General features: G+C 42.9%; 1 protein-coding gene across 2 annotated transcripts in view; it reads right to left on the bottom strand.

The window, feature by feature from the left end:
- The window catches only part of LOC129710200 (contactin-associated protein-like 2), a 1,639,166-nt gene that overhangs the window by 736,327 nt on the left and 875,099 nt on the right, over positions 1–27,740 (bottom strand). For both annotated transcript variants that reach the window (XM_055657015.1, XM_055657024.1), the window contains exon 10: positions 1,500–1,671. In XM_055657015.1, the coding sequence (XP_055512990.1) occupies positions 1,500–1,671 (172 nt within the window). The remainder of the gene's footprint in view (positions 1–1,499; positions 1,672–27,740) is intronic.

Below are 27,740 nucleotides of genomic sequence, written 5' to 3'. Positions count from 1 at the left end.
GAGAATGCAGGGTGACTTGGACAGGTAGGGGGAGTGGGCAGATGCATGGCAGATGCATTTGACGCAGATAAATGTGAGGTTATCCACTTTGGTAGCTAAAACAGGAAGGCAAATTACTATCTAAATGGCATCAAGTTGGGAAAAAGGGAAGTACAACGTGATCTGCGGGTCCTTGTACATCAGTCTATGAAAGTAAGCATGCAGGTACAGCAGGCAGTGATAAAAGTGAATGGCATGTTGGCCTTTATAACAAGAGGAATCGAATATAGGAGCAAAGAGGCCCTTCTGCAGTTGTACAGAGCCCTAGTGAGACCACACCTGGAGTATTGCGTGCAGATTTGGTCCCCCTAATTTGAGGAAGGACATTCTCGAGTCTGTGGAATTCTCTGCCTCACAGGGCAGTGGAGGCGGGTTCTCTGGATGCATTCAAGGGACAGCTAGATAGGGCTCTAAAAAATAGCGGAGTCAGGGGATATGGGGAGAAGGCAGGAATGGGGTACTGATTGGGGATGATCAGCCATGACCACATTGAATGGCGGTGCTGGCTTGAAGGGCCGAATGGCCTAATCCTGCACCTATTGTCTATTGTCAACCAGTGCTAGGTTTAGTGGGTCTATGTTGTGAGTACAGCTTGTGGTTGCATTCAGGGTTAGGTTGAGTCAGGTATCTTGAAAAAACATATATCCGAGTGTGGAATAACATTTGGACTTTGTTGTTCCCATTAAGACAATCATCTAGAATTTTTAGCAAAACACAAAGTGCTGGTGTAACTCAGGCAGCATCTAAGGAGGAAGTGGATAGATTATATTTCGGGTCAGTTTTATTTAGATAAGTTTAGTTTAATTTATTGTCACATGTAACGAGATACAGTGAAAAGCTTCTGTTGCATGCTAAACAGTCAGTACCCTTCTTGAGACTGTTTTTTTCCTCCACAGATGCTGAATGGCCCGCTGACTTACTCCAGCACTTTGTGTATTGTACAAGATTCCAGCATCTGCAGCTCTTGAGTTTCCATTTAGAATTTTATATCTGGATGTTCATCTGCTCAGTGTATAAGTACACACAATGCTGGAGTAACTCAGCAGGACAGGCAACATCTCTGGAGAGAAGAAATGGGTGACGTTTCGGGTCGAGACCTTTCTTCAGACTGAAGTTTCGGGTTAAGGCCCTTCTTCAGACTGAAGAAGGGTCACGACCCGAAACATCACCCATTCATTCTCTCCAGAGATGCTGCCTGTCCCGCTGAGTTACTCCAGCATTTTGTGTCTACCTTCGATTTAAACCAGCATCTGCAGTTCTTTCCTACACCATAAGAAGTGTTGTTTGTCTTACCCCAAAAATTGTGATTATTGTGTAAGATATAACATTTTAACAGTACAAAACCATTACAACATGGAAAAAGAAGCATGATTTTTGTTCTTGTGTACCATTTCCTTGCACTAAATCAGCATAATGTACAAGAATATAAGGAAAGAAAAGTAAATTGGTTGTTCATTTACCTGTCAATGATTGCGCACATATCAATGTTAATATTGGTAAATTGTCCCAGTTTCCCTTGTTCAACGGCATGTAGGTCAACAAGCTGATCGTCCACATGAAAGAGCTGCATACAGCCCTGAAAGGAACGCCGAGAGACACTTGGTTGTGTGTTGTTTACTGTGTCAGGGTAACCTGAAATATCAAGTAGAAATGTTGTCTTTGTTTTACCGTCATTAATCACGTTAATGTTAATATCAGAAGTTATTATCATTGCAATGTACTGCAGTAAATATTTCAATACTTAATGTGCAAGATTCCAATTAGGTTGTAAATGAAATATTAATTTGTTAGGTCATTCTCAGTAAACTAACCGCATTGGATATAATGTAAATTCAGATTTAAATCATTGACATTTATGCAGAAACAATACCTCAAACTAAATGCAGCACACAAAGCCTTAATGAAAGAGCAATATATTATCTGTATACCAACCATATCTCAATATAATGAAGTGAACTGCCATGACAATGACATGGAACTTAATTAATTACATTTTATTATAATACCCATTGATTTAAAAATGTATTAACATTTGAGTTAGCTGGCTTCCTGCTGTGAGGATAATCTTGTGATCCTTAAACTGACGACAGAACAAACATTTCATAATTCTGTTGTCGATGAAATAAAAAGTCAGCATTTAATTGGAAACAAAACCCATTTATAATCAGTAGTTATGTTTAACAAACGTGAATTACATTTACCTATGTGATAGAGACTACAATGCAAAATCCAATTTATAGGTAAAGCACTTTTAAATGTTATTGGTGAAGGTGCATGCTTAAAGTAAAAGATTATGGAAAAATTACATACTTTGCCTGCACTCAAATATTTTTAAATCTCTTCTTAGGGCTCCTGCGGTCATAGCTGACCATGGGTGTCTCCAGGGTTGGAGGACACCAGTGTGCGACTTTGTTTAACATGGGGAGATTGGTGCACAGACAGCCACCACACGGTCCTTGACAGATCTGGGTCAGGATCCAGTGTCATGGAGTCCAAGACGACCAGAGACCCTTTTCTGCTGCTTCCTTCATCTGCCTTCCCAGCCATTGTGACGCTCCACTAAGGTCAGCCATCATCCTCCGCCAGTTCCACAGTTAAGGTTTGTCTTTGTCAGAGCTCTTTGTCAGAGTCGTCCCCCTCGACCTTACTGCCATGGGTGGCCCTACCAGGAGCACAGCTCCAGACGGCATCACTCTCAGGGGCACACAAGCTCCTCCACCACGACAAGGTGACAATCCATGGAGAATCTATACCGGCAGAACCTATTATAAATCACATCCTGAGGCTGTATTTTCATTAGTATCCGGTTGATCTTGATTTACTGTGCAAAGTTTGGGTTTCCCAATTTGTCAATAATCAAATTAAGTTTGCAAAAACAAATGTGTTTCTGAAAATATAATTCATTATATCGTCTGGGTCTCCTAAACTAAAGAAAGTATAAAACATTCATTTTTTGTATGCATCATCAGACATTATTGTGGAGATCTACTCAGATAAAACATTAAAACCCAACCCCACCTGTCGGCTGTGGGCCGAGGAGCTTTTTTGTGCAATTTCATGACCCAATTCATGGAACTACACGATATCTTCACATATGGTGTAACAATATTATATAAATCATCCCTGAAACTCGTCAAGACCAAAACTTGCACATTTTAATTAAATTAGAGAAAAAACAGAATATTTTCAGGTATTTTTTGTCCAATCAAACCACATTTAATATTGAGTTGGACGCCAGTTGGCCAATCACGTGCTTTGTTTCAGGCTAGCTAGGCATGGAGCACACATCACGGCTGAGGGTGCTCTATTGATGCCTGTTTTACTGGAGATTCTGATGAAGGTTCTTTGCTGTTCTGTGCAATACATGTGGTGGAAATTTGCAGCAGGAATTTAGTGAGAAAAGCATTAAGAAGTCTGAAGAATGTGCAGCTAAGTGGATAGGTGGAAGGAAGTCTTGAAAGCAAAGTCACTTCTAGGGTGCTGCAACGCAAAGAGGACAGCCAAGTCATGAAACCAGTGAAACTGTGAATCAACTGGAACTGAAAGGTAAGTTCTAAAGTCTGAATTTATGAAAATTAATCTGTATGGACTTTAATTAATTTAATTGTGCCCTTTTATAATGTGAAAAAATGAGATTTGGAGGCTGTACATTCACTCATACATTCACTCATTCACTCACTCATTTATTCATCATCCACTCACTCATCCATTCACGAAGTTCATGAAGTTGAAGGCCTAAACCATGGTTATCCATAACAAAGTAAAATAAAAATTTTCACTATTGCCAGCTTTTTGTAGTCTAATAAGTCTTTAACATCTAATCTCGGAGCTGCCTGCGATCACTTACCGAGTCAAAGTGCTCCGACCGCGGGGCCTAGGTACTTAACGTAGTGAAGCCATGGTCTCAATTAAGAAGCGGCCGATTTGCAACGCGGAGCCGCAGAGTGTGTTTGGATTATCTCCGCAAGGGGGAGGCTGTACATAGTGCCGTCCGTAGCAGCCATTTCCAGGCCCCGACCACGGGAGAAAAACGGAGGAATAATCACTGCACTTTATAGGCTTCCATCGGAGTGAGAAATGGTCAGAAATGGCTGATGTTTATGTAGAAATGAATTGATGTATGTGAACTTGAACTTGAACTAATTTATCTATGGTAGTAACAGTGTTATTGTCATTAACATTAAGAAGAGGTTGACATTTTATGAATTGAAGTCCATGCAGACTTAATGACTATGAGACTTATCAAAAGACTTGGAATCTGATGAAGAATATTCAGATGAAGATCAGATGTAATGTAAACAAATAAATTGGGGAAATAAATTATTATATAAAGTTTTATTTTAATGTCGATCGTTTCACTGTTTATTTGGTCAAATTATTTAAACAATGAGTGAATTGTGATAATTGTGTGCTGGCGAATGACAGTGCGACTGTCTACCCACCCATCCATACACACATCATCCATACACACACTTCCATGCATGCACACACACACATACATCCACTCACACACACATCCATCCGCACGCAGACATACATGTACACATCCATGCACACACATACATCCACACATTCACACACACATCCATCCATCCACACATACATACACACTTACACGTTTGACAGGTATACACAGGCACACACACAAACTACAGATACTCAAACAATGCAACACTTTTAGGGTTATTTTAGGTTAAAGGTAATAGCCCTCATTTGTAAAGGCACCATCGGGGGGGGGGGGGGGGGGGGGGGGGGGGGGGGGGGGGGGGGGGGGGGGGGGGGGGGGGTAAATATAGGCTGATTGTAGCTTAAAATGAATACTCATTGAGTAAACATCAGAGCATTTGATTCTTAGTCAGAATGTGACATTTACATCAGAAATAAGACAGGTCTCTTACAGGTCTGTCATCCAGCCTGGCACTGCCCCAGTCCCACTATGGCCATTACACCCACTCTCCCCACTATGGCAGTCAGTGGGGTTCAGTAAACGGGGGAACCCAGAGGATCTGTCTTGACCCTTTAATTACTCCGGAAGTAAGTCTTGGGAGACATTTATACACTCGGGGGTGGGGAGTGGTTGGAGATTTGCTACAATCCATTCAACTATCCATTTACTTATTTAAACAATTAATAGACTGCCTGAAACACTGACACTGAATATACACCTTCCTCTCTCAAACCCACCACGGACTGTCATGTGCTATTGCGTTCAGGTCAGGTAGAAGTCTCTGCATGGATCAGTACCACTACTTTGGAAATGGAAGCTATGGCTTGATTCTACTTTCATATTCAGGATAATCAAGTCATATTTCAGCTGCTCTGCTAAATGAAGGAAGGCTTATCTCAAAAGAGTGACAGAGGCTTGTTCAGCATTTGAAGAAAAAAAAAGCAGTGAATTGCCCTCAAACGCTGGCTTAAAAGTAACATTTACAGAGCTTCAGAAAAGGTCAGCTCATTCAAACAGTGATGGTGATGACCTTGAGAAAACAAAGCCTGCTCGTGATCAAACAAGTATCTGATGATTTCGAATCAATCCTTCTGAAAGTACTACGACTAAACAGTTTGATGTTGCTGGTGAAAAGCTCAGTCCTTTTTGCATTCTTCTGGTGAGCTGCAAACACCAAACAAGCATGCTGCTAGCGGAGTTATGATCGGCAACAAAATATTATCAACTGGCTGCCATGATTGTACTAGGACCTTGAAACCCTAGTGTTGGTCGACACCTGGATTTTGTGTGCTCGTGTTGGAGTAGAAGGTGGGGATGAGCTGGGTAGGGTTCAAAGGCGGGCTTGTATTAGTTTGTAGAATGTCATGGAATCCTTAACAGGGTGTTTGGCTGCTGAGAACAGAGGGACCCGGCGGCCATTAAGAATAAAGAGGAAGGTATACAAAAAAGCTGGAGAAACTCAGCGGGTGCAGCAGCATCTATGGAGCGAAGGAAATAGGCAACGTTTCGGGCCGAAACCCTTCTTCAGACTGATCGGGGGTGGGCGGGGACAAGAAAGGAAAAAGGAGGAGGAGCCCGAAGGCTGGGGGATGGGAGGAGACAGCAGGGGGACTGAGGAAGGGGGGGAGACAGCAAGGACTAACAAAATTGGGAGAATTCGATGTTCATGCCCCCAGGATGCAGACTCCCCAAGCGGAATACGAGGTGCTGTTCCTCCAATTTCCGGTGCTGCTCGCTGTGGCCATGGAGGAGACCCAGGACAGAGAGGTCGGAGACGGAGTGGGAGGGGGAGTTGAAGTGCTGAGCCACCGGGAGTTCAGCTTGGTTATTGCGGACCGAACGGAGGTGTTCGGCGAAACGATCGCCCAACCTCCGCTTGGTCTCACCGATATAGATCTGCTGACATCTAGAGCAGCGGACGCAATAGATGAGGTTGGAAGAGATGCAGGTAAACCTCTGCCGCACCTGGAACGATTGCTTGGGTCCTTGAACGGAGTCGAGGGGGGAGGTAAAGGGACAAGTGTTGCATCTCTTGCGGTTGCAAGGGAAAGTGCCCGGGGAGGGGGTGGTACGAGAGGGAAGGGAAGAATTGACAAGGGAGTTATGGAGGGAGCGGTCTTTGCGGAAGGCAGATATGGGGGGAGATGGGAAGATGTGGCGAGTGGTGGGGTCACGTTGGAGGTGGCGAAACTGACGGAGGATTACTTTTTGTATGTGACGGCTGGTGGGGTGAATGGTGAGGACTAGGGGGACTCGGCCTTTGTTGCGAGTGGGGGGGATGGGGAGAGAGAGCAGTGTTGCGGGGTATGGAAGAGACTAAAGAATAAAGACTATGGAAGAGACTAAAGAATAAAGAATAAAGAGGAACCCAGCAGGAGGCAGCTGAGAAGGAAAAGGGGCCGATGTCCCACCTGCGGCAAGAAAATAAGATTGTACGAAGAACATTTGAAACGTTGTCCGCACCAGAAACATGGTGACTCCTTGTGTACTGCCCAGGTAAAGTCTGCTGTACGATTTTGCCCAATTGTATGCAAAAACAAAGAATTCGACTGCACCTAAGTACATGTGACAATAAAGTATCATTGATTGTATTGAATCAAGTTCACCTGCTGTTGGAGAGACTCAGACTAAAAATAGGGATAGTGCATTCAGCAGCCAATCTGTTCGCATCAGAAGGGGTTCAAAGTAAATCCTCTCGCTGGTATTGTACCTCGCTGCTAATCAACTTTCAACAGCCAAGCCATCAACTGCGTTTCATAGCCTTCTACGACTGAAATCTGTTGTGCAGTATTCACTGCGACATTGGGTTTTTCCACAAGGTTATGCATATATGCTGTGAGCTAAACTGCAAAAGACCCCAGGGTATGACAAGGGGCCATTCTCACAAGACTGCAATCACGGGAGTTTAATTCATTTTTTCATTGGTGATTTTCCTTTTCCTCCTGGGAAGTAAATGGGGGGGGGGGGGGGGGGGGGGGGGGGTAGAAAATAGTTTCCAAAGGACTGGTGTTTCCTTTGCTTCAGGTAGAGATTTTGCATTATCTATTTAATTGGCAAGTGACCCACCGGTTCCGAAGCTGCACATCCTTACAGTGGGCTGCCCTGCATCACAGCGAGCAGATGGGCTCGGAAAGGGAAACCGCGGTGCAGAGCGGGTCATGAGGGGAGCTGTGCTTCACTGAACAGAACCATCAGGCAAAACAAATTAAATATGATGGGAGTTGGGGAGCAAGTTGTCAATTACAGCGCGGTGACAGTGATAAACAAAGAGTGAGGCACACATATCAGGAACATGAGCAGATGCCACTTAAAATTCCACATGAAATGCGGCCTTCACATCTGAAACCTTATTTTTAACTCTTGTTGTAGGGGATAGAGCCAAAGCACTTCACATATCAACCAATGGACCAGGATGCAAAACAACGACACTACTTGCAATTCCTGAACTGGCACTATTATGAAATGTTGGGCAGATTTTGCAAACTTAGTTAAAACATACAAGGTTTTGGTTTTTCTGTTGCCGAGATGATTATCCTTAAAGCAAATAGGGAATAAGTGTTACCACTGACAAGAAGATAAGTAATCTGATATTCGAGATGTTGGCTGAAAGAGCATTGACAATTTTTCTTTAATGTTGTGAATCGCTGCAGTGAACTATCATTGCTTAAAATAGTGATGCATACAGTTCCAATATTAATGAAGATAAGACACAAAAAGCTGGAGTAAATTCAATGGTTCAGGCAGCATCTCTGGAGAAAAGGAATAGGTGACTTATCGGGTCGAGCCCCTTCTGCAGACTCAACCTGAAAAGGCACCTATTTATTTTCTCCAGAGATGCTGCCTGACCAACTGAGTTACTCCAGCTTTAATGCAAACCAGCATCTGCAGTTCCTTCCTACACATCCAAACATACACATTTATGTTTGACTCTACATTGTCCTCAGAAATAAATACATATCCTATTAAAATTACCCCTTTTAAATGGATAACAAATTATAGGAAAATAAGTTGTAAATTAATTCAGTTAAATGTTTGGCAATTCCCTCCCTAACATAGTCCTGAATATTACAAAACCGTTTCTACAAAAGAACTGGAAAAGGAAAGAATCTCATCCTCGTCTAAATTAAAATTAAAAACAGAATAACATTTAGGAACCTGCTAAGTGTGAGGAAATCCACAAGGGAGAAATTGGATTCACTCCAGGAACTGGCAGGAACTGGATGTTGCGCTATAAAGATGTAAGAACGTCTCATTTCAAATTCGGCTTCAAATTACACCATGAGCTGCAGACACTAATCAGCCTTCTTGATGTAGCCAGTATTTGAACTTTCCTTCAATCATTCAGCTCAGAAGCTGAAGCTGATTTGTCGCCAAGCCCTGAGAGTGTGGCGTCTAAATGTTGGAGAGGACAAGTACAAGCCAGCAGCAGCCGGCTGTCTTTCTGCAAAGCCTAAGAGACGCTCCTCTTGCTCTCCTTCAAGTTTGCCATTGGGACAAATGAAAACTGAAAGCTGGATCTGTCCTTCCGCTCAGCTTCCATCAGCTTTTCCAACCAGTTTGTACAACATACGTTAAGTCCTTAAATGTGCTAATTACTAGTCTGACACTTGTTTGAGGCAAATTCTTTGCCTTTCAAAGCTCATCAGCTGCCAAATAGTTGCCATGCATTTACAATAGGAATTGGGTGCAATGATAAGCGTCATAGAGACATACAGTGCAGAAACAAGCCCTCCGGCCCGATGCACAAGTCAACCCACAGGCGACACGGTGCAGCAGGTACAGGGGATGGAACCTAACATGTCCCCCTTAGTCTAGTGTTAATATAACGTGCGGTTTCTCAGCTCGGAAATCAGTAGTTAGAAAAACTGCATCGGAAAAAATTGCAGATGCTGGTTTAAAATGAAGATAGACACAAAGTGCTGGAGTAACAGAGGGACAAGCACATGTCTACAGAGAAGGAATGGGTGTGATTTTGGGTCGAGACCCTTCTTCAGACCTGATGGACTGAAGGTCTGAAGAAGCGTCTCGACCCAAAACATCACCCATTCCTTCTATCCGGAGATGCTTCCTGCCCGCTGAGTTAATCCAGCATTTTGTGTCTATCTTTGCTAGAAAGTGCGGTGTGTTTGTAATGGAAACATATTTCCTTGCTCTTATGAGATCCACAAAGGAATAAAAAGATATTGATCCAATAAGAAGTGTCCTACCACCAAATGCTTGGACTTTTTCTCTGGAACTGCAATGCTATAATGTTGCAAAATAGTATTATCCATTTTCTCTGGATCCCCATCCTATGAAAAATATTATATTTGTTACGTTTTTCTCAACCTCACTCCTTTCTCTTAATAAATACCCATTCTCTACTTTCTTCTAAGATTTGTTGAGAATTATAGAACATAGAATACAGAGAACATGGAACGGGACACCACAAGAACAGGCCCCTCGGCCCACAATATCTGTGCAGAATACGATGCCAAGACCATTCTTATCTACATGCACATGATCCATATCCCATTTCCTGCATATCCATATGCCTATCCAAAAGCCTTTGAATATGACTATCGTATCCACCTCAACTACCAAACTTGGCAATGCATTCCAGGCACTCTGTATAAAAAGTTATCCTGTACATCTCCTTTCAACTTTGCCTGAAAGTTTGGCTCTGTTTCTCTTTCCATGGATGCTGCCTTGCTTGTTTAGTTTTTCTAGAATTTTCTGTTTTAATTTCCAGCTCCTGCAGTTATTTTTTTCTTTTCAACAGCCGAAGAAGATGGTGGATAATTTGTTTGGTTGTTTCGTTGTTTGTCTTTTGCACAAAAGTCCGCGAGCATTGCCACTTTTCATTTCACTGCACATCTCGTATGTGTATGTGACAAATAAACTTGACTTGACTTGGAAAAAGGCATCGTCAGTGTGACTGTGTGGTGGTGAGTGGCTTGACGTACATTGCATTCAGAAAGTATTCAGACTCCTTCACTTTTTCCATGTTTGTAACGTTACAGCCTTATTCTAAAATCTATACACAAAACTCTATAATAAAAAAAAGTGATAACGGGTGTTTGGAAATATTTTCAATGTAATTAAAAAGATATAACTGAAATATCACATTTACATAAGTATTCAGAACCTTTACAGATCTTTGTTGAGGCACCTTTGGCAGCGATTACAGCCTCAAGTCTTCTGGGGTACGACGCTACAAGCTTGGCACACCTGTATTTGGGTAATTTCTCCCATTCCTCTCTGCAGATCATCTCAAGCTCTGTCAGGTTGGATGGGGAGCATCGATGCACATCTATTTTCAGGTCCCTCCAGAGATGTTCGATCGGGTTGAAGTCTGGGTTCTGGCTGGGCCACTCAAGGACATTCACAGACTAGTTACAAAGCCACTCCTGTGTGTTTAGGGTCATTGTCCTATTGGAAGGTGGACCTCCGCCCTCCGTCTGAGGTCCAGAATGCTCTAGAGCAGGTTTTTAATCAAGGATCTCTCTGTACTTTGCTCCATTCATCTTTCCTTCGATCCTAACTAAGTCTCCCAGCTCCCACCACCATGCTTCACCGTACGTATGGTATTGGCCAGGTGATGAGCGCCGCCTAGTTTCCTCCACACGAGACGCTTGGCATTCAGGCCAAAGAGTTCATTCTTGGTTTCATCAGGCCAGTGAATCATGTTTCTCATGCCTTTTGGTAAACTCCAAGTGGGCTGTCGTAGAAACATAGAAAATAGGTGCAGGAGTAGGCCATTCGGCCCTTCGAGCCTGCACCGCCATTCAATATGATCATGGCTGATCATCCAACTCAGTATCCTGTACCTGCCTTCTCTCCATACCCCCTGATCCCTTTAGCCACAAGGGCCACATCTAACTCCCTCTTAAATATAGCCATTGAACTGGCCTCAACTACATTCTGTGGCAGAGAATTCCAGAGATTCACCACTCTCTGTGTAAAACATGTTTTTCTCATCTAAAAAGATTTCCCCCTTATCATGTGTCTGTCATGTGCCTTTAACTGAGGAGTGGCTTCTGTCTATGAAGAGGCCTGGTGGTTCCAAAGTTCTTCCATTAATAATGACGGAGGCCACTGTGCTCTTCAGGACCTGCAATGCTGCAGAAATTGTCTTATACCCTTCCCCTGTCTAGGAGGTCTAGGGTCAATTCCTTCGTCTTCATGGCTTGGTTTTTTCTCTGACATGCACTGTCAACTGGGGGACCTTATAAAGACAGCTGTGTGCCTTTCCAAATCATGTCCAATCAATTTAATTTACCACTGGTGGACTCCAATCAAGTTGGAAAAAAACATCTCAAGGATAATCAATGGTAACAGGATGAACCTAAGCTCAATTTTGAGTGTCATAGCAAATGGTCTGAATAGTTATGTAAATGTAATATTGTAGTGAGACCAGGCAGGTAGAGCAAAATGTTCTTTATTAGCGAAACAACTCGAACTACACGTGTACTTGGTCAGGAATAAACAATCCAAGCTCCTGTCGTCGTGAGGAGCACTGGCTACTGAATATACTGAAAAGCCCACGAACGAACCCCCGGTCATGTGACAGTCCAGACCAAAGACGAGGGTTCCGAATACACAGCTTCACCACTAGATGCCGCTACAATATTTTAGTTATTTCTTTTTAATTACTAAACGCCTGTTTTCGCTTCTTCATTCCGGGAATATTGTGTGTAGATTGATGATAAAAAAAATGAATTTAATCCATTTTAAAATAAGACTGTAATGTACCAAAATGTGGAAAAAGTGAAGGGGTCTGAATACTTTTTGAATACACTACATCTGCATCATTGAATCACTATGTAGGGCCTTTAAGCTGACAAGGGACTGTGGATATGGTATAAGGTCTTAAAACACAATGTCACTTTTATGCAACATTATCATATCTATGCATGACACGAGCATTTACAATTCCAATTTTTAACATTCCAATTCTCAGGCAACCACAATGAATTTTAAACTTACATCCTGTAAATTATTAGTCCAGGTCCCTTGGCTGCTGTGCTAGGAATATAAATGTTGCACTTTTCTAATCATTTGACAGCGACACCTTGTAGGTCAAAGTCTGTTGATTCTACTTGATGTCAACTCAGCCTCAACACTTCAGACCAGATGATTGAGAGAAGATGGATGAGATTTTTTTCTTTCCATCATAGAGTTAGAAGTGGGCAACTTCCCAGAAAATTGTACATTGTTCAACTCCAATTGTAACTCCACAGCAAATGAAAGAGCCCATACTTCCATGCAGCAGTATTCAGACAGGTTAAGTAGTGGCATGTTCGTGCCTCAAAGGCACTGGGTTGCGACCACCATCAACATGCCAATCCAGCAACCTGCATCAGGCATACAAAGGCATAACCATTGCCAAGTGTCTCACCATTGCAACAGAAATGCCAAAAACACTTAGTGGGTCAGTCAGCATCTGTGGAAAGAGAAACAGTTTATATTTCTCTTATTTCTCTCTGTTGCCAAGGCATAGGAGGCAGATTAAAGTTTGAGTAATACTGTGTTGAAAAGGTAGTACGACAGGAAACTGCAAGATTCAGTCTACACATGGTTCACTTGTAAATGCATCAGTAGATGGTTGCTCAATAGAGCAGTGATTGATTGATTGAATTAGTTGAAAGATACAGCATGGAAAGTGGCTTTACAGCCCACTGATTCCAAGCCAACTATTAATCAACCGTTCACACCAGTTCTATGTTAAAACACATTTGCGTCCACTTGCTGTGCAGCAAGGTCAATTTACCCGGGTCTCTGGTGCTGTGAAGCAACAGCTCTGCCAGCTTCACTCATCTTAATGTCACAATTTTGGACTAAACAGAGATATCCCACAAAGTAGTCACTCATCATGAGTTTGTTCCAGAGCAGAGAATTTTAAATATTAAACTGAATGAAGTGCAGGTCAGTTCTCTTTCATGTGAACATATACTGTATCTGGGCTTTAATAGACCATGAAGCATGAAGCAATACAATAGAATTGTCAATTATGCAGGCTCTATGCATATTATGAACATGTTTCAAATGTTTCTAATGCTGCAATCCTTTTCTGTGACAAAATGTATCTGGTTTTGATGTTTGAAAAGTGGTTTAAACCACAAGAAAGAGATTTCAATATCTCATAAGTGTTCATTGTTCAAAGCACTACCAGGTCAAAGGATTATGAGCAAATGCCCTCCGGAAAACACATATGAACAGATGTAGTTTGGTTTTGATCTCAAACCAGTGAGTCTGTAACACCTACAGCAAAGTAATCTTTTGGCATTCTATTATATGAAGATATATTGCGTGGTATTGTGTATCCTTTACTATATGCTGAGAGATGTTTTATCCACCAGTAATTTGTATGTTTGTATATATATGTGTGTGTCTTTATATTTTCGCAAAAAAACACTACGCGGTAACAATAAGATTTTTACATATTCTGACTCACATTTCCCCCACAAAGCAGTGAACAGCTTCACTTAATATTATATGCTTTATTTCACGACATTGCTGATTACCGTTAAATAAAAATTAAAAACTCCTTTTTAAAATGACAGCTTCCACTGATGATGTCACAATGAGGTGGGCGGGCACGATGGCTCGGCTCGGAGCCCGTTTCACACACATAATATTCCACAAACTTCGAGTGACGTCGGGGAGAGGGCCACATTTCCAGAACATTCCTCAAACGCTTCACCATCAACCCAACGGTCGACCTGCTTCATTCTCACTGCTTAATGCTTCAATCTGACTTTGCCATCTTTAAAGATACGATGTCACAATGAGGTTGGCGGGCACCATGGAGCAGGATGGCACACGTTTCACACACCCGCTCGCAGCCTCGCTCGGGACCTCATGCCCACGCCCGCCCGCGGCCTCGCTCGGGTCCTCGGGTCCACGCCCGGTGCCTGGTGAGGAGGCTGCTGCCGTGGGTCTGGGCTGGAGCCGAGCCTGGAGCTGGAGTAAGGGTCGAGCACGTGGCTTGGGATTGGTCTGTGACCGGTTGCCGAGAAAGAAACCGCAGGTGGAACCAAGGACCAGTCAGGGTCTGGGACGAGCCTGGATATGAAGTCAGAGCCAGCACGGAGATGAAGTCGGGGACTGGACAGGAGCCCATGCGCTGGCTGAGTTGATGGAGAGTGAGAGAGGGCAGTGGGTTAGTTATTTATTTAACGACACTAGCACAGGCACCATGCAGCAATTCCAAGCCAAAATTATGAAGGTGGCAATTCACAGTGCAACTATATATTTTTTCATTGACTCATAATATTACTGTGTACGATTAAGCTGGACATTTTAACATCTTAATAATTAATCTGAAAACTATTTGAGATGCCAAATGATCTTTGAGCAATTGTCTGCACTCATCTTTGGTATTCAGTCAGGACACAATACAGATTTGCTAATGAATAGTAGGTTTTATGAATTATAATTGTGACCTAAATAAATCTACAGTTTTAATGGCCAGATCTAAGTATAACTAATAAAAACAAAAAAAAAGTACCTGAATATGGCAATAAATACATGGACAATTTTATAACATGAATACATTCAGGAAACTAAGTCTATGAACCTACTTATTAATAGTAGGTGAAGTAGGGACAGGAATAGAGAGAACTAGAGGCCATATAGTTAACATAGGAATCATTGATACAAGCAAGAAACAACCTTCAAACTACTTCCATTGAACATAGTGATGGTTACAAGCAGGGATTGGTTTTGAAATCACAAGCGTATCTGTGTCTATTTGAACAGCAGCTGCAATGTTACACAGCAGGGGCCCATTTGATGCAACTGATCCCTGGAAACTGATCCCTGTCTTTCCGCAGACAATGATTGGTGACGTTATTTGAATCTTCAGGAATCACATAGTTTTCTTTCTGTTTCATGGACGCGGATCCCAACTGGTCAAAATCGGCAATAGCAAATCCGTCAACAACAATGTACGCTTGTATCAAAAAGCCAAATGCATGTCTTTTTCAAACGTAACTTTTATAATTGTGGCACGGTCATGTCATTAAATCAACATAAAATCAGCCTCACAATTACAATTATTTTATTTTATTTTATTCTAGTGATTACCTTGCCACAAACAGTTTAGCATGAGAGTCCCTATTTATATTCACGCTGCTGACTGCCAGTAGACCACCCTAAGACATGTTGTTTCACAGTGTGAGTGGGTGGCATTAACGACCTGTCTTGCCTCCAACATGATAGATTGATTCCCTTAGATTGAAACTATACCCACTGCAGAGAGCTATTAACAAAAGGAAAAGAGTTAATTGACTATGAAAATCTATTTCAGCAGTCATTTGCATGATTAACAGATAAATAACCCGAATGCTAAGTTATCAGGGAATTTAAAAAAAATTAAGGATTTCAAAATTCCCACCTTTTCATCATCTTTCCCTCAGATTTGCTATTGGCATCTTGCAGAAATATAAAAGGAAAAAGGAACTAATTAGGAAAACTGATCAGAGATTGACAGTGTGGTTAGGCCGCCCGTGTTCTGAGATAGTCAGGAGGTTGAGAATGCGTTAAATAATTAAAAACTAAAGAATTTTAAAGAGGTGATTAACTATATTAAAACGAATGACGGTGCTAAGTGAATAGCAGCACCCAATTAGTAAATTCTGAAACTAGGGAAAAAAATGAGAATTTAAATTACCTCAATCATGATTGGCCATTTCTTAATTGAATTTTGTTCTGATCTTAGGTGGGTCGGCCAATTTGATATACAAATGGTTTTTCAACCTTTTCTGTTACTCCTTTAGCAAAGGAATAACTTTTGATTACATATACTTGGAACTTATTTGACATTTCATAATTTAATGCTGAAAGTTTTTAAAAAAATGGTCAGAGAGAGAAAAAAAATCAATTGAAGGCCCAATCTGCAAAGATCACAAAACAAGATGAGGGGGGAGGGGTGTGGGGAGAAGCAGGTGGGGGGATAGGTGGGAGGGGGGTTGGGACGAGGGAGACTGGGTGGGGGTGGAGGAGGGGACTGGTTGGAGAAGGGAGGAGGAGGTGGACTGGGGGAGGGGGATTGGGGGGGTGGAAAGAGGGGGTGGATGGAGGGGGTATGGGAGCAGGGGTACTGGGTTGGGGGATGGGAGAAATGGGACAGGGTGGGGAGGGCGAGGGGGGACTGGGGAGGGGAGAGGAGGGGGACTGGGAGGGGAGGGAGGAGGGGTGGGGGTTGGGAGAGTGGATGGGGGAGGGACTGGGTTTGGGGAAGGGTGGGAGGAAAGGAGGTGGGGAACAGGGGAGGGAGGAGGAGAGTGTAGAGGTGGAATCTGGAGGAAAGGGGGGAGCAAGAGGAAAAGGAAGGAAGGAGAACCATTGCAGTACCATCAGAGTATGTGCAAATCAGCTGCAAATGTAATTACAATTTTGCATGAGGACTGCATTGATGCTATGAGGCTACAGGGTGACGGACAGGTTGGGTGAATTGGCAGATGCATGGCAGATGCAGTATTATGTGGATAATTGTGAGGTTATCCACTTTGGTGGCAACAACAGGAAGGCATTTTATTATCTGAATGGTGTCAGATTATGAAAAGGGGGTGTGCACCGAGACCTGGGTGTGCTAATACATCAGTCACTGAAAGTAAGCACGCAGGTACAGCAGACAGTGAAGAAAGCTAATGGCATGTTGGCCTATATAGCGAGAGGATTTGAGTTTAGGAGCAAGGAGGTCCTACTGCAGTTGTACAGGGCTCTGGTGAGATCACACCTGGAGTACTGCGTGCAATTTTGGTCTCCTAATTTGAGGAAAGGCATTATTGCTATTGAGGGAGTGCAGCTTAGGTTCACCAGGTTAATTCCCGTGATAACAGGACAGACATATGATAAAATAATAGATCGACTGGGCTTGTGCTCACTGAAATTTAGAAGGATGAGAGTGGATTGTGTGGCGGTGCCTAACGGCAGCGGCTCGACTGCAGTCCGTCTGTATTTTTATTGTATTTTTGTCTCGTTAAATGTATGTGTTGATTCTAATTTTTATTATTTTTTAGCTGTGTATATGTGGGGGGATAGGGAACCGTTAATCTCTTCCCCGTTCCGGGACCCGACTGTTTCCGTGTCGGGTCTCCGGTGTCGTTGGGCCTAACATCATGGAGCTGGCAGCGACCTCCGCCGGGAACCAACTTGAGGGTTCCAGTAGTGGAGCCTGCAGACTCGCCATTGCGCAGTTTGCCGTCTCCGGAATGGAAGAGCTGTGGTGGCGTGCGGCTATAACCCGACTTCGGAGCTTCAGAGTCTCTGGCCGCAGGCCCGGTGGACAGGAACATCGGGAGCTCCCAGGTCCCTGGTGGGAGACTGCTTTTCAGAGCTCCCGCAACGGCAACTTCTCCCGCTGGAATTGCGGGTTTTAAATGACTCGGAGCAGGGACTAACATCGCCTGGCGCTGCTTAATGGCCAAGGAATTGCCATCGCCCACCGGGGGCTTTAACATCGGGAGCCCCAGTCGCCTCGACGTTACAATTGGACTGCTGGATCGCGGGAGAAGAACAAAGGGAAGAGATAAGACTTTTGCCTTCCATCACAGCGAGGAGGTTTGGAGATTCACTGTGATGGATGTTTGTGTAAACTGTGTTAAGTGTGGGCCTTGGGTTTTTTTGTAATGTTAAGACTGTAGACATGCAATTTCGTTCAAACCAAACAGTTTGAATGACAATAAAAGGCATTCTATTCTATTCTATCTTATAGAAACATATAAAATTCTTAAATGATTGGGCAGGCTAGATGCAGGAAATATGTTCCCCATCTTGGTAGAGTCCAGAATCAGGGGTCACAGTTTAAGAATAAGGGGTAGGCCATTTAGGACTGAGATGAGGAAAACATTTTTCATCTGTGAAATACTATGCCACAGAAGGCAGTGGAGGCCAAATCACTGGATTTAGCTCTTATGGCTTAAGGAATCAGGTGTTATGGGGAAAAAGCAGGAACGGGGTACTGATTTTATATGATCGCCCATGGTCTTATTGAATGGCGATGCTGGCTCGAGGGGCCGAATGGCCTACTCCTGCAACTATGAGTGCAGAAAATATAATCTATACAACTATTAAGATATCAGAAAAGGATCAAGCAAGGATCTCGCTCAGCTTTCATCTTCTGTGGGTGTCTGAATACTTCTGCTGCAAAATATACTCAAGATTGATCTAGTTTCAGATGAAGTATTACCTTTTCAAACTTATATCCAGAATTTCTGTTTTTACCTCAGATTTCTAGTGTCTGAACTTTTGATTTAATTTTCATTTCCTTTCCATTCCAAGCAATGTCAGCTTTTTGCAAAATAAACATCACTGTTTTTTTTTTTTTTTAACCTATTTCTCTTCGTCCAAATTATTAACAATGATTAACATTTTCTTGCAATGGCCAAAGCCACGTAAGCTCTTCCATTTTCTCATCAATCTCACCAGCCCTCACCCACCCAAGTTAAATATCAGATTCAATTCTACCTCTGACTCTTCAGAGGTAAAAAGGTTTTTGACTCTTCTAACTAGCTATGGATTCAAATGCAATTTATAGACCATTACATCCATTAGGTGCAACATAAACAAACAACAATCAAGACCAGTGTTGGATCTTTTTCCAGTACTTGCATGAGCTGAGGAGCACAATTACATCTGCAAGCACTCCAAGCTATTGTAAAAAACTTTGAGAAACAAATAAAAAGCATTTGGAATCCAGTGTTACAACTAGGAAATCCCACAACTGTTTGCAGTTGAAGCAGCATGGTGCCACTGCCTCCATGGTGATACAAAACACTGCCTGCTTCTTCATTGATATACTCTTCTGAACTTGCTTCTCATTAGGGCCTTTGTAGAACTGCACAACACATTTTGGAGTTTCATCGCAGCTTTGCTGCATTTCAGACCAATAAAAGTTGAGTTTGAGTCCACACCAACCAGCGATCCCCGCACACTAACACGATCCTACACACTCGGGACAATTTACATTTATACCAAGCCAATTAATCTACAAACTTCTACGTCTTTGGAGTGTGGAAGGAAACCAGAGCTTCCCGGAGAAAACCCACGCAGATCACGGGGAGAACGAACAAACTCGGTACCGATAGCACCCATAGTCAGGATCAAACCCGGGTCTCCGGCACAATAAGGCAGCAACTCTACAGTTTTGCCACATAAATATATACATTTTAGATATCTAAAGACCCATCCACATGGATATGGAGCAAAATAGCTCATGTGCAGGCAGGTGAGATCAGTTTATCTTGGCATCATGTCCTGCACAGGAATTGTGAGCCGAAGGGCCTGTTCCATGCTGTAATGTGGGACAGTATGTTCTATGTTCATTGCAAATGTGGAAAGAAAATGTTGAGTTGGTTTCAGAAGGCTGATCTCTGTGGAATTATTTGTACAGAACTTCACAGAGCGCGTTGTGTATACGGAACGAGCTAGTGCAAAAGGATAGTGGTGGGTACCATTATGTGCATATGTTTTGATCATCATTTCTCTGTATTCTCCTGAAGTCTAATAGATACAAAACTAGCCTGGCTACTCTTCCCTCATGACATAACCTGCCCTTTACAGGTATTGGTTATGGAAATCTGTAAATTACTTTTCACAGATTTAAATCCTTCCTTATTCAGTTGAATGAGTTAAGTTTAGATTATTTTTGCATGTACAGTGGTGCAGTGAAAAGTTTTTGTTGTGTGTTAACCAGTCATTGGAAAGACAATACATGATTAGTGAGCCACCCACAGTGTACAGATAGAAGATGAAGGTGAATAACAAGAACAGCGTCCATGCACGATAAAGCCAATGATCTGGTCTTAAGTAAGAAGACCATAATATTCCAGATGCAGTCTCACCAATGCTCAATATAATTGAAGCACAACATCCCTACTTTTGTATTCAATTCCCCCAGCAATCAATGATAACACTCGATTAGCTTTCCAAATCCCATGCTTTGAATGCAAATTTAGCCCTCCATGAATCTTGCACTGGGACACATAATTCAGACTCTGCATCACAAAGCTCTATAATCTCTCATCAATTAGATGATAAGGTTGCCGTTTTCACATTTTCCAAAACAATACTCTATTTCCTTTTATAGATGTAAACATATCTAAAGTGTGGACTCTTCGTTGTTGCAATAAACCAATGCAACATTTAGCACGGCTGCCCAACTGAGGGAATATCAAACATTTCAGAATTATCACCATTTTCCTTGAAAAAGTAGTTGGAGTGGCTTTCATCCTGATTGTTGTATTAAAACATAACTTGTAGAATCCTGATGGCATTTGGCTGCAGAACACAAAGCTGCTATGATTTTGCTGCTGACAATACTGGGAAGAAGGTCACAGAATCAAAGAGCCATCTCCAAGGTTTTATAGGATGTTCAACTAGTGGGAGAGTCCAGAACTAGAGATCATAGCCTCAGAATTAAACGACGTTCTTTTAGGAAGGAGATGAGAAGGAATCTCTTTAGTCAGAGAGTGATGAATCAGTGGAATTCTGTGAATTCCAGAAGGCTGTGGAGGCAAAGTCAGTGGATCTATTTAACGCAGAGATAGATCGATTCTTGATTAATAATAATAATAATAATAATAAACTTTATTACGGACTCAAGGTCCAGACAAGGGGCAACATTACATTAAAAATGCATTGCATATCAAATATCATAAATACATATTTTAAACTTTTTAAAATTTAATGATGACAAGACAGAGGTAATGATCTTTGGTGGCACCTCTGGGGCCCCGCCTGTTGATCCAGGCTCTTTGTCTGCATATCTCAAACCTAACATCACGAACCTGGGGATTAAAGTGGACCCTGACCTTAGATTTGACTGTCAGGTGAGGGCTGTTGTTAAATCTGTTTTTTTCCATCTGAGGCAGCTGGCAAAAATAAAGCCGATTTTGTCAAGGCAGCACTTTGAGACGGTAATCCACGCTTTTGTTACCACCCGGCTGGATTACTGCAATGCACTGTATCTGGGAGTTAGTCGGTCCGCCATCGCCCGTCTCCAGATGGTACAGAATGCAGCTGTTCGTCTCTTGACTGGCACACAAAAGCATGATCATGTTTCACACCTTTTGGCCTCTCTCCACTGGCTGCCTATTCAGTATAGGATTCGTTTTAAAATTCTTTTATTTACTTTTAAATCCCTAAGTGGTCTTGCCCCGTCCTACCTATCTGAGCTTCTTCACCCTTATTTGCCCTCCCGCTCTCTCAGGTCAGATGATCAGCTGCTCCTGATTGAGCCAAAGACCAAGCAGAAGCTCAGAGGGAACCTTTGCTGTGTCGGCTCCGAGATTGTGGAATGAATTGCCTCTGCACGTTAAACAGGCCCCTTCTCTAGCTGTTTTTAAGTCACTCCTGAAGACATATCTATTCTCCGTGACCTTTGTAGACCAGTGAGGTGTTGAATTGTTTATTAACTTTATTTGCTTGGTTTTGCTGCGTTGTTCGTACTCGTGTTTTATGTATTTTAATTTATTGTTTGGATTTTCGTATGTAATTTATGCGCCTCGTGTTAGTTGTATGTTCTGTTGTTCTGCCTGTTTTATGATGTCTTGCTTGTTTTCTTTTTTCTGTACAGCACTTTGGTCAGCTTTGGTTGTTTTTTTTTAAGGTGCTTAACAAATAAAGTTGTTATTATTATTATTATTATTATTATTATTATTATTATTATTTTATAAAATCATGGTATATCACTTATAAAAACATCATAATTTATATATTTTTTAAACCCACAATACTTAAGTTAAAAATCCAGATTAAAAGATGATCAATGTCCTACAACGAGACAACGATACCAGTGTCTCCACAGCTGGGATTCGTAGCGTGTAGTGCTAACCCTTATGTTTGACAAGGCCACAATAAGCACATTTTTAGAGTCATTTATCCTGCAAATGAATTTATACATGTGGTGTCTTAGGATAGCTTCTAAAGTACTGACTCCTGCAGCCACAAACATAGTATGGGTGTCAGAGGTTATGCGGAGAAGACAGGAGAATGGGGTTAGGAGGGAGAGATAGATCAGCCATGATTGAATAAACCAAGTCGACTTGATGGGCCGAGTGGCCTAATTATGATCTCATGAATATTACCACAACAAAGCACAAAAGGACGCCATGGAAATAAGGGAAAATTGAGAGTAAGGGGAAAGGTATGGGTCATCAGTGGATATGGTCACAAAATCCAATCCCACGGTTGTCCTCATTGGGTCCCATGTTATGTGGCATGGACTCATTGTAGAAGCTAATATTACAAATTATATATGCTGTACATGATTTACAACAAGAACTGTGAGACACAACTCTCAGTTCGGTTGGGGGCGCTGCGAGTTGGCTGCCCTGCCAGCAGCGTGTTTGTTATTTTTTTTTGCTATTGTTTTTTTTAGTGTGTGGGGGGGGGGAGGGATTGTGGGCAGGGGGGGTTGTGTGGGGAGAAGGGTGTGTGTTTGTTTTTTTAGTGTCTCCAGGTATGTCTTGTGTGTGTGGGGGGGGGGGGGGGGGGGGGGGAGGGGAGGGAGAAAACCGTTCTTCAGTCACTTCCTCTGCAGTGAGGCAATTTTTTTCATGTTGTTTCTCTGCCTCCCTCCTGGACCTAACAGCTTGGATTGGTCTGGCCTTTTCCGGAGTCAGGCCCAGAGCTTCAGCAGCGGGTGCAACGTGGATTTTTCCATCGTGGGGTCGCCAGAAAGGAGTGCTCAGATCGCTGACCTGGTGACTTTGGTATTATGGGGCTGTGGTCTGCGGAGCTTCTAGCCACGGGTGTGGCGTGGACTTACCATTCGGAGTCTGGGCTCCCCTTGCCGGGGATTGCCAGAGAAGAGCTCCGACCGCCGGCCTGCGGCCTATAACATCCTGAAGCTGCAGTCTCCGGGCAGCAGACGGGAGGGCCATGTGAGCTAATCCCTTTTGCCAAATCTTTCTATTTAGATTTAGAGATTACTAGACTAGGTGGGACCCATTGGATCCCAGTCACATGGGAGGCCTGATCCCCCAATGCAACCCATTCCCCAATGCAATAGTCCACCACTCACCCTTTCCCCCAATGCAACCCGTTCCCCCAACACAATATTCCACCACTCACCCATAGCCCCTAACTGCACAGGTGCGGCTCATGTCCTATCATTCCCGAGCACTCCCTCTCCCTCCTTTTCATGTGTGGGAGGGGAGGGGAAGGGGAGAGAAGTGGAGTGTGTGATGAGGGGGTGTGGGGTTGGGAGGGGAGGAGGGGTATGTGTGTGAGGGGGGGGGGGTGGGGGTTGGGTGTGGGGGCAGGGGCTGTGTGTGGGGGCAAGGTGTGTGTGTGGGGGGGGGGGGGGGTGTGTAGGGGGGGGTGTGGGTGGGCAAGGGAGCTTGTGGGGGGGAGGGATATGTGGGCAGGGGGGGTTGTGTGGAGGAGAAGGGTGTGTGGGCGGAGGGGAATTGTGGGGGGAGAGGAGTGTGTGGGCAGGGGGGAGTGAGCTCGGAGAAAACATGGGGAAGATCCATGGGAGGGGATGGGGAAGAGCGTGCAAGAGGGACCACAAGGGTTGTGTTGGAATTTCTTCATCATTTTTGTCTACCTTCAAGGGACAGAGCAGGTCAGTTGTACAACAATAACTTTGTTGAAAAAAATATTTTGACGTGCACATTATAATTAATGTTTCTTTCACTTCGTAGCTTTAAACTGGTCATAGAAACATAGAAAGTAGGTGCAGGAGTAGGCCGTTCGGCCCTTCGAATATGATCATGGCTGATCATCCAGAATCAGTATTCTGTTCCTGCTTTTTCCCTGTATCCCTTGATTCCGTTGGTCATTGTACGCAGCACAATATGTATAACTAACATAATGTAATAACGTAAAATAGCTCTGAATGAGAACAGTCTGCGTTGTTGTTATTAAACCAAGGGCCAGGGTAATAAATGGAATCGTGTAATGCGATTTTCATTCTGGGAGCTGAACAAAACGTAATCGTGTTGATAATCCATCTCATTGAGTTCAGTTCAAAGGCTGCACCAATTTATCAGAATAAACAAGGAAAACGTAAATAAACAATCTAAAATATTAATAGCTACCTTAAAATCTCCAAATGAACTGTTTGTACAGCTCACCAGTGCAGTCAGATGAGCTAAATATACTGTGGGGTCATAAGGTAGTGCAATGGATCCATTCTTTCAAGTTAACTAAAATCTGTTCAAAGTGAAAGACTTTCTCTCTGCTCAAGGCACTTTATAAATTAGGATTAGGCAGTTGCAATTCTTTTAGTAGACAATTGCACTTCAGCATTGAATAAGATGGCATCACCCTGGGAGTTTGTGGGGCTGTTGTTAGCAGCAACGAAAGTGACATTCTGATGAGGTAGCATTCTCTCCTGAGACTGGGATTAAGTGGTTGTTGAAACAAGGTGAAGAACTTGTAGTCCCAGTTTTAGTGTGATGCCAAACCAAGATAGAAGTGTTATACCGGCAAAAATCATGTAAAATTAGCATGTTGAGCAGCACTGCATGTGTCAGCATTTCTTTTATTTGGTTTCTGATCTTAGCATCTACATTCTCTTTTGTCTTTTGCTGTACAGGAATGCCTTTTTATCAGCACTTGTTTTACAGGCTTAAGAATAACTCATCGAATATGGAGAGAGAAATTCAACCTAGCATACTCAACTATTTTTGGGAAAAAAGTGAGTTTAAAAAAAGGAAAGTTTTAAATACCAGAAATATTAAAAAGAATGCAGACAATACCCCAAAAAAAATAAATCGCACGATATTTCGTATTTTATGATTTAAGATGATTTAGATTCAAGACTGAAGAAGAGTCTTGACCCGAAACATCACCCATTCCTTCTCTCCACAGATGCTGCCGGTCCCGCTGAGTTACTCCAGCATTTTGTGTCCTAGAAACATAGAAATTAGGTGCAGGAGTAGGCCATTCGGCCCTTCGAGCCTGCACCGCCATTTAATATGATCATGGCTGATCATCCAACTCAGTATCCCGTACCTGCCTTCTCTCCATACCCTCTGATCCCCTTGGCCACAAGGGCCACATCTAACTCTCTCTTAAATATAGCCAATGAACTGGCCTCAACTACCCTCTGTGGCAGAGAGTTCCAGAGATTCACCACTCTCTGTGTGAAAAAAAGTTCTCCTCGTCTCGGTTTTAAAGGATTTCCCCCTTATCCTTAAGCTGTGAACCCTTGTCCTGGACTTCCCCAACATCGGGAACAATCTTCCTGCATCTAGCCTGTCCAATCCTTAAGAATTTTGTAAGTTTCTATAAGATCCCCTCTCAATCTCCTAAATTCTAGAGAGTATAAACCAAGTCTATCCAGTCTTTCTTCATAAGATAGTCCTGACATCCCAGGAATCAGTCTGGTGAACCTTCTCTGCACTCCCTCTATGGCAATAATGTCCTTCCTCAGATTTGGAGACCAAAACTGCACGCAATACTCCAGGTGTGGTCTCACCAAGACCCTATACAACTGCAGTAGAACCTCCCTGCTCCTATACTCAAATCCTCTTGCTATGAAAACCAACATGCCATTCGCTTTCTTTACTGCCTGCTGCACCTGCATGCCTACCTTCAATGACTGGTGTACCATGACACCCAGGTCTCGCTGCATCTCCCCCTTTCCCAATCGGCCACCGTTTAGATAATACTTCAAATGACGTCACGCGCTCCAGACGGCTGTGGGGGTGCATGAAATCATCAGCGACCTTCGCAGGACCGTCGCGCCTCAACGCGACCATGAGGTCGTGTAATTAGCGTGCCAAGGACATGTAAGTGGGACAGGGGCTTAAGTGACCGGAATGAGTCCATCCCATAATCCAGCTCACTGGACGAGGTGACTATGAACTGGAATTTCCTGGTCTGAAGGGCTGGTGGTAGTTTTATTGTGGTTTTCCCACAATGTTTTCCAATAAAATCTGGTTCATTGGCATTGAATTAAAAATGGAGAAGAAACATATTTAAGCCATGCAATATATTGAAGGTCAGCAGACTCTTCGGCTTGGCTGAGGGAAAAAGCTTTCAATTTCAGCATTTCAACAAGGGAAAATATTGATTTGAAATAGAAGATGGTGAAACAGGATTCTATTTCAAGTCAACATGTTCAATTTGAATGTGTAGAAAGGAAATTGTAGATGCAGGTTTATACTGAAGATAGACACAAAGTACTGAAGTAACTAAGCAGGTCTGGCAGCATCTGGAGAAAAAGGATGGGTGACGTTTCAGGTCAGGATCCTTCTTCAGAAAGTCTTTTTCTCCAGAGATGCTACCTGACCTTCTGAGATACTCCAGTACTTTGTGTCCATGTTCAATTTGGAACCAGGTTTGAGGAGAAGGGAAATCCAGCTCAATAACCAGAATTAACTAACTGTGTTTGTTTCCGAAATGATCAGTTGGAGGAAAGTAAGTACCAGGAGCCTGCAGGGAATTGGAGGAGAAGTGCAGAAAATCATGGGATAACAGAGCAAAGCCCAGAGTGAGAAAACCTGTCTAATCTAGGGGAAGTGTAAAGGGCCTGTCCTACTTGGCGACTGCCGGCATCATCGACTGACGTATCAGGGCCGCCGAAAGATTTTGAACATTTCAAAATCCAGTGGCGACCAAAAAATATTGCAACACTTGAGGAGACACCGCGCGTCAATACGTCGTCACGCCACGTCACCGCAGCATCACGCCACAACTTTTTCCGCAACCTGATACCACAGTCAATGATGCCGACAGTCACCAAAAAAATTGTTGTAGGACAGGCCCTTTACTCTTCCCCTGGATTAGGCAGGTCTTCTCACTCTGGCCTTTGCTCTGTTATCCCATAATTTTCCACATCCCTGCAGGCTCCTGCGCACAACGTAGATTAGCAGAGGCATACTAATTTTACCCCGAGGGTAAGTCAGGAACTGAGTTCATGTTTTTGTTGATTGCTTGAATACTGCAACAGAATTCAGGAAATTACATTGAAATTATCAGGAAATTATCTTTAGACTGTTCTATGGGGTTGAATTTAACATCAGCCTCATCAAGGAATATTTCTCTAATTCTAACTCCTTCTTGCATTCTGCTCAAGTTTAATTTCTATTATGGCAAAGGTGAAAACACAGAGCATCCCAATTTGAAGCAGGTCGTTGGAGACCACAGTGTGTTTCCGCAAAACCAAATTATTATGGCTTTAATAGTCCTTTTCTTCATTTTTATCTTGTGATCTTATGGGAGAGCAAAATAGAATCCTTATTTATATTGCAGTCAAATTCATCAGAGAAAGTAAATAGGCAACAGGTTCCTGTGTTATGGAATGTGACCC

This window comes from Leucoraja erinacea, chromosome 2, assembly GCF_028641065.1.
Source record: "Leucoraja erinacea ecotype New England chromosome 2, Leri_hhj_1, whole genome shotgun sequence".
Taxonomy (NCBI): domain Eukaryota; kingdom Metazoa; phylum Chordata; class Chondrichthyes; order Rajiformes; family Rajidae; genus Leucoraja; species Leucoraja erinaceus.
The sequence above is the reverse complement of the archived record's forward strand: the minus strand, read 5'-3'. Positions and strand labels throughout refer to the sequence as shown.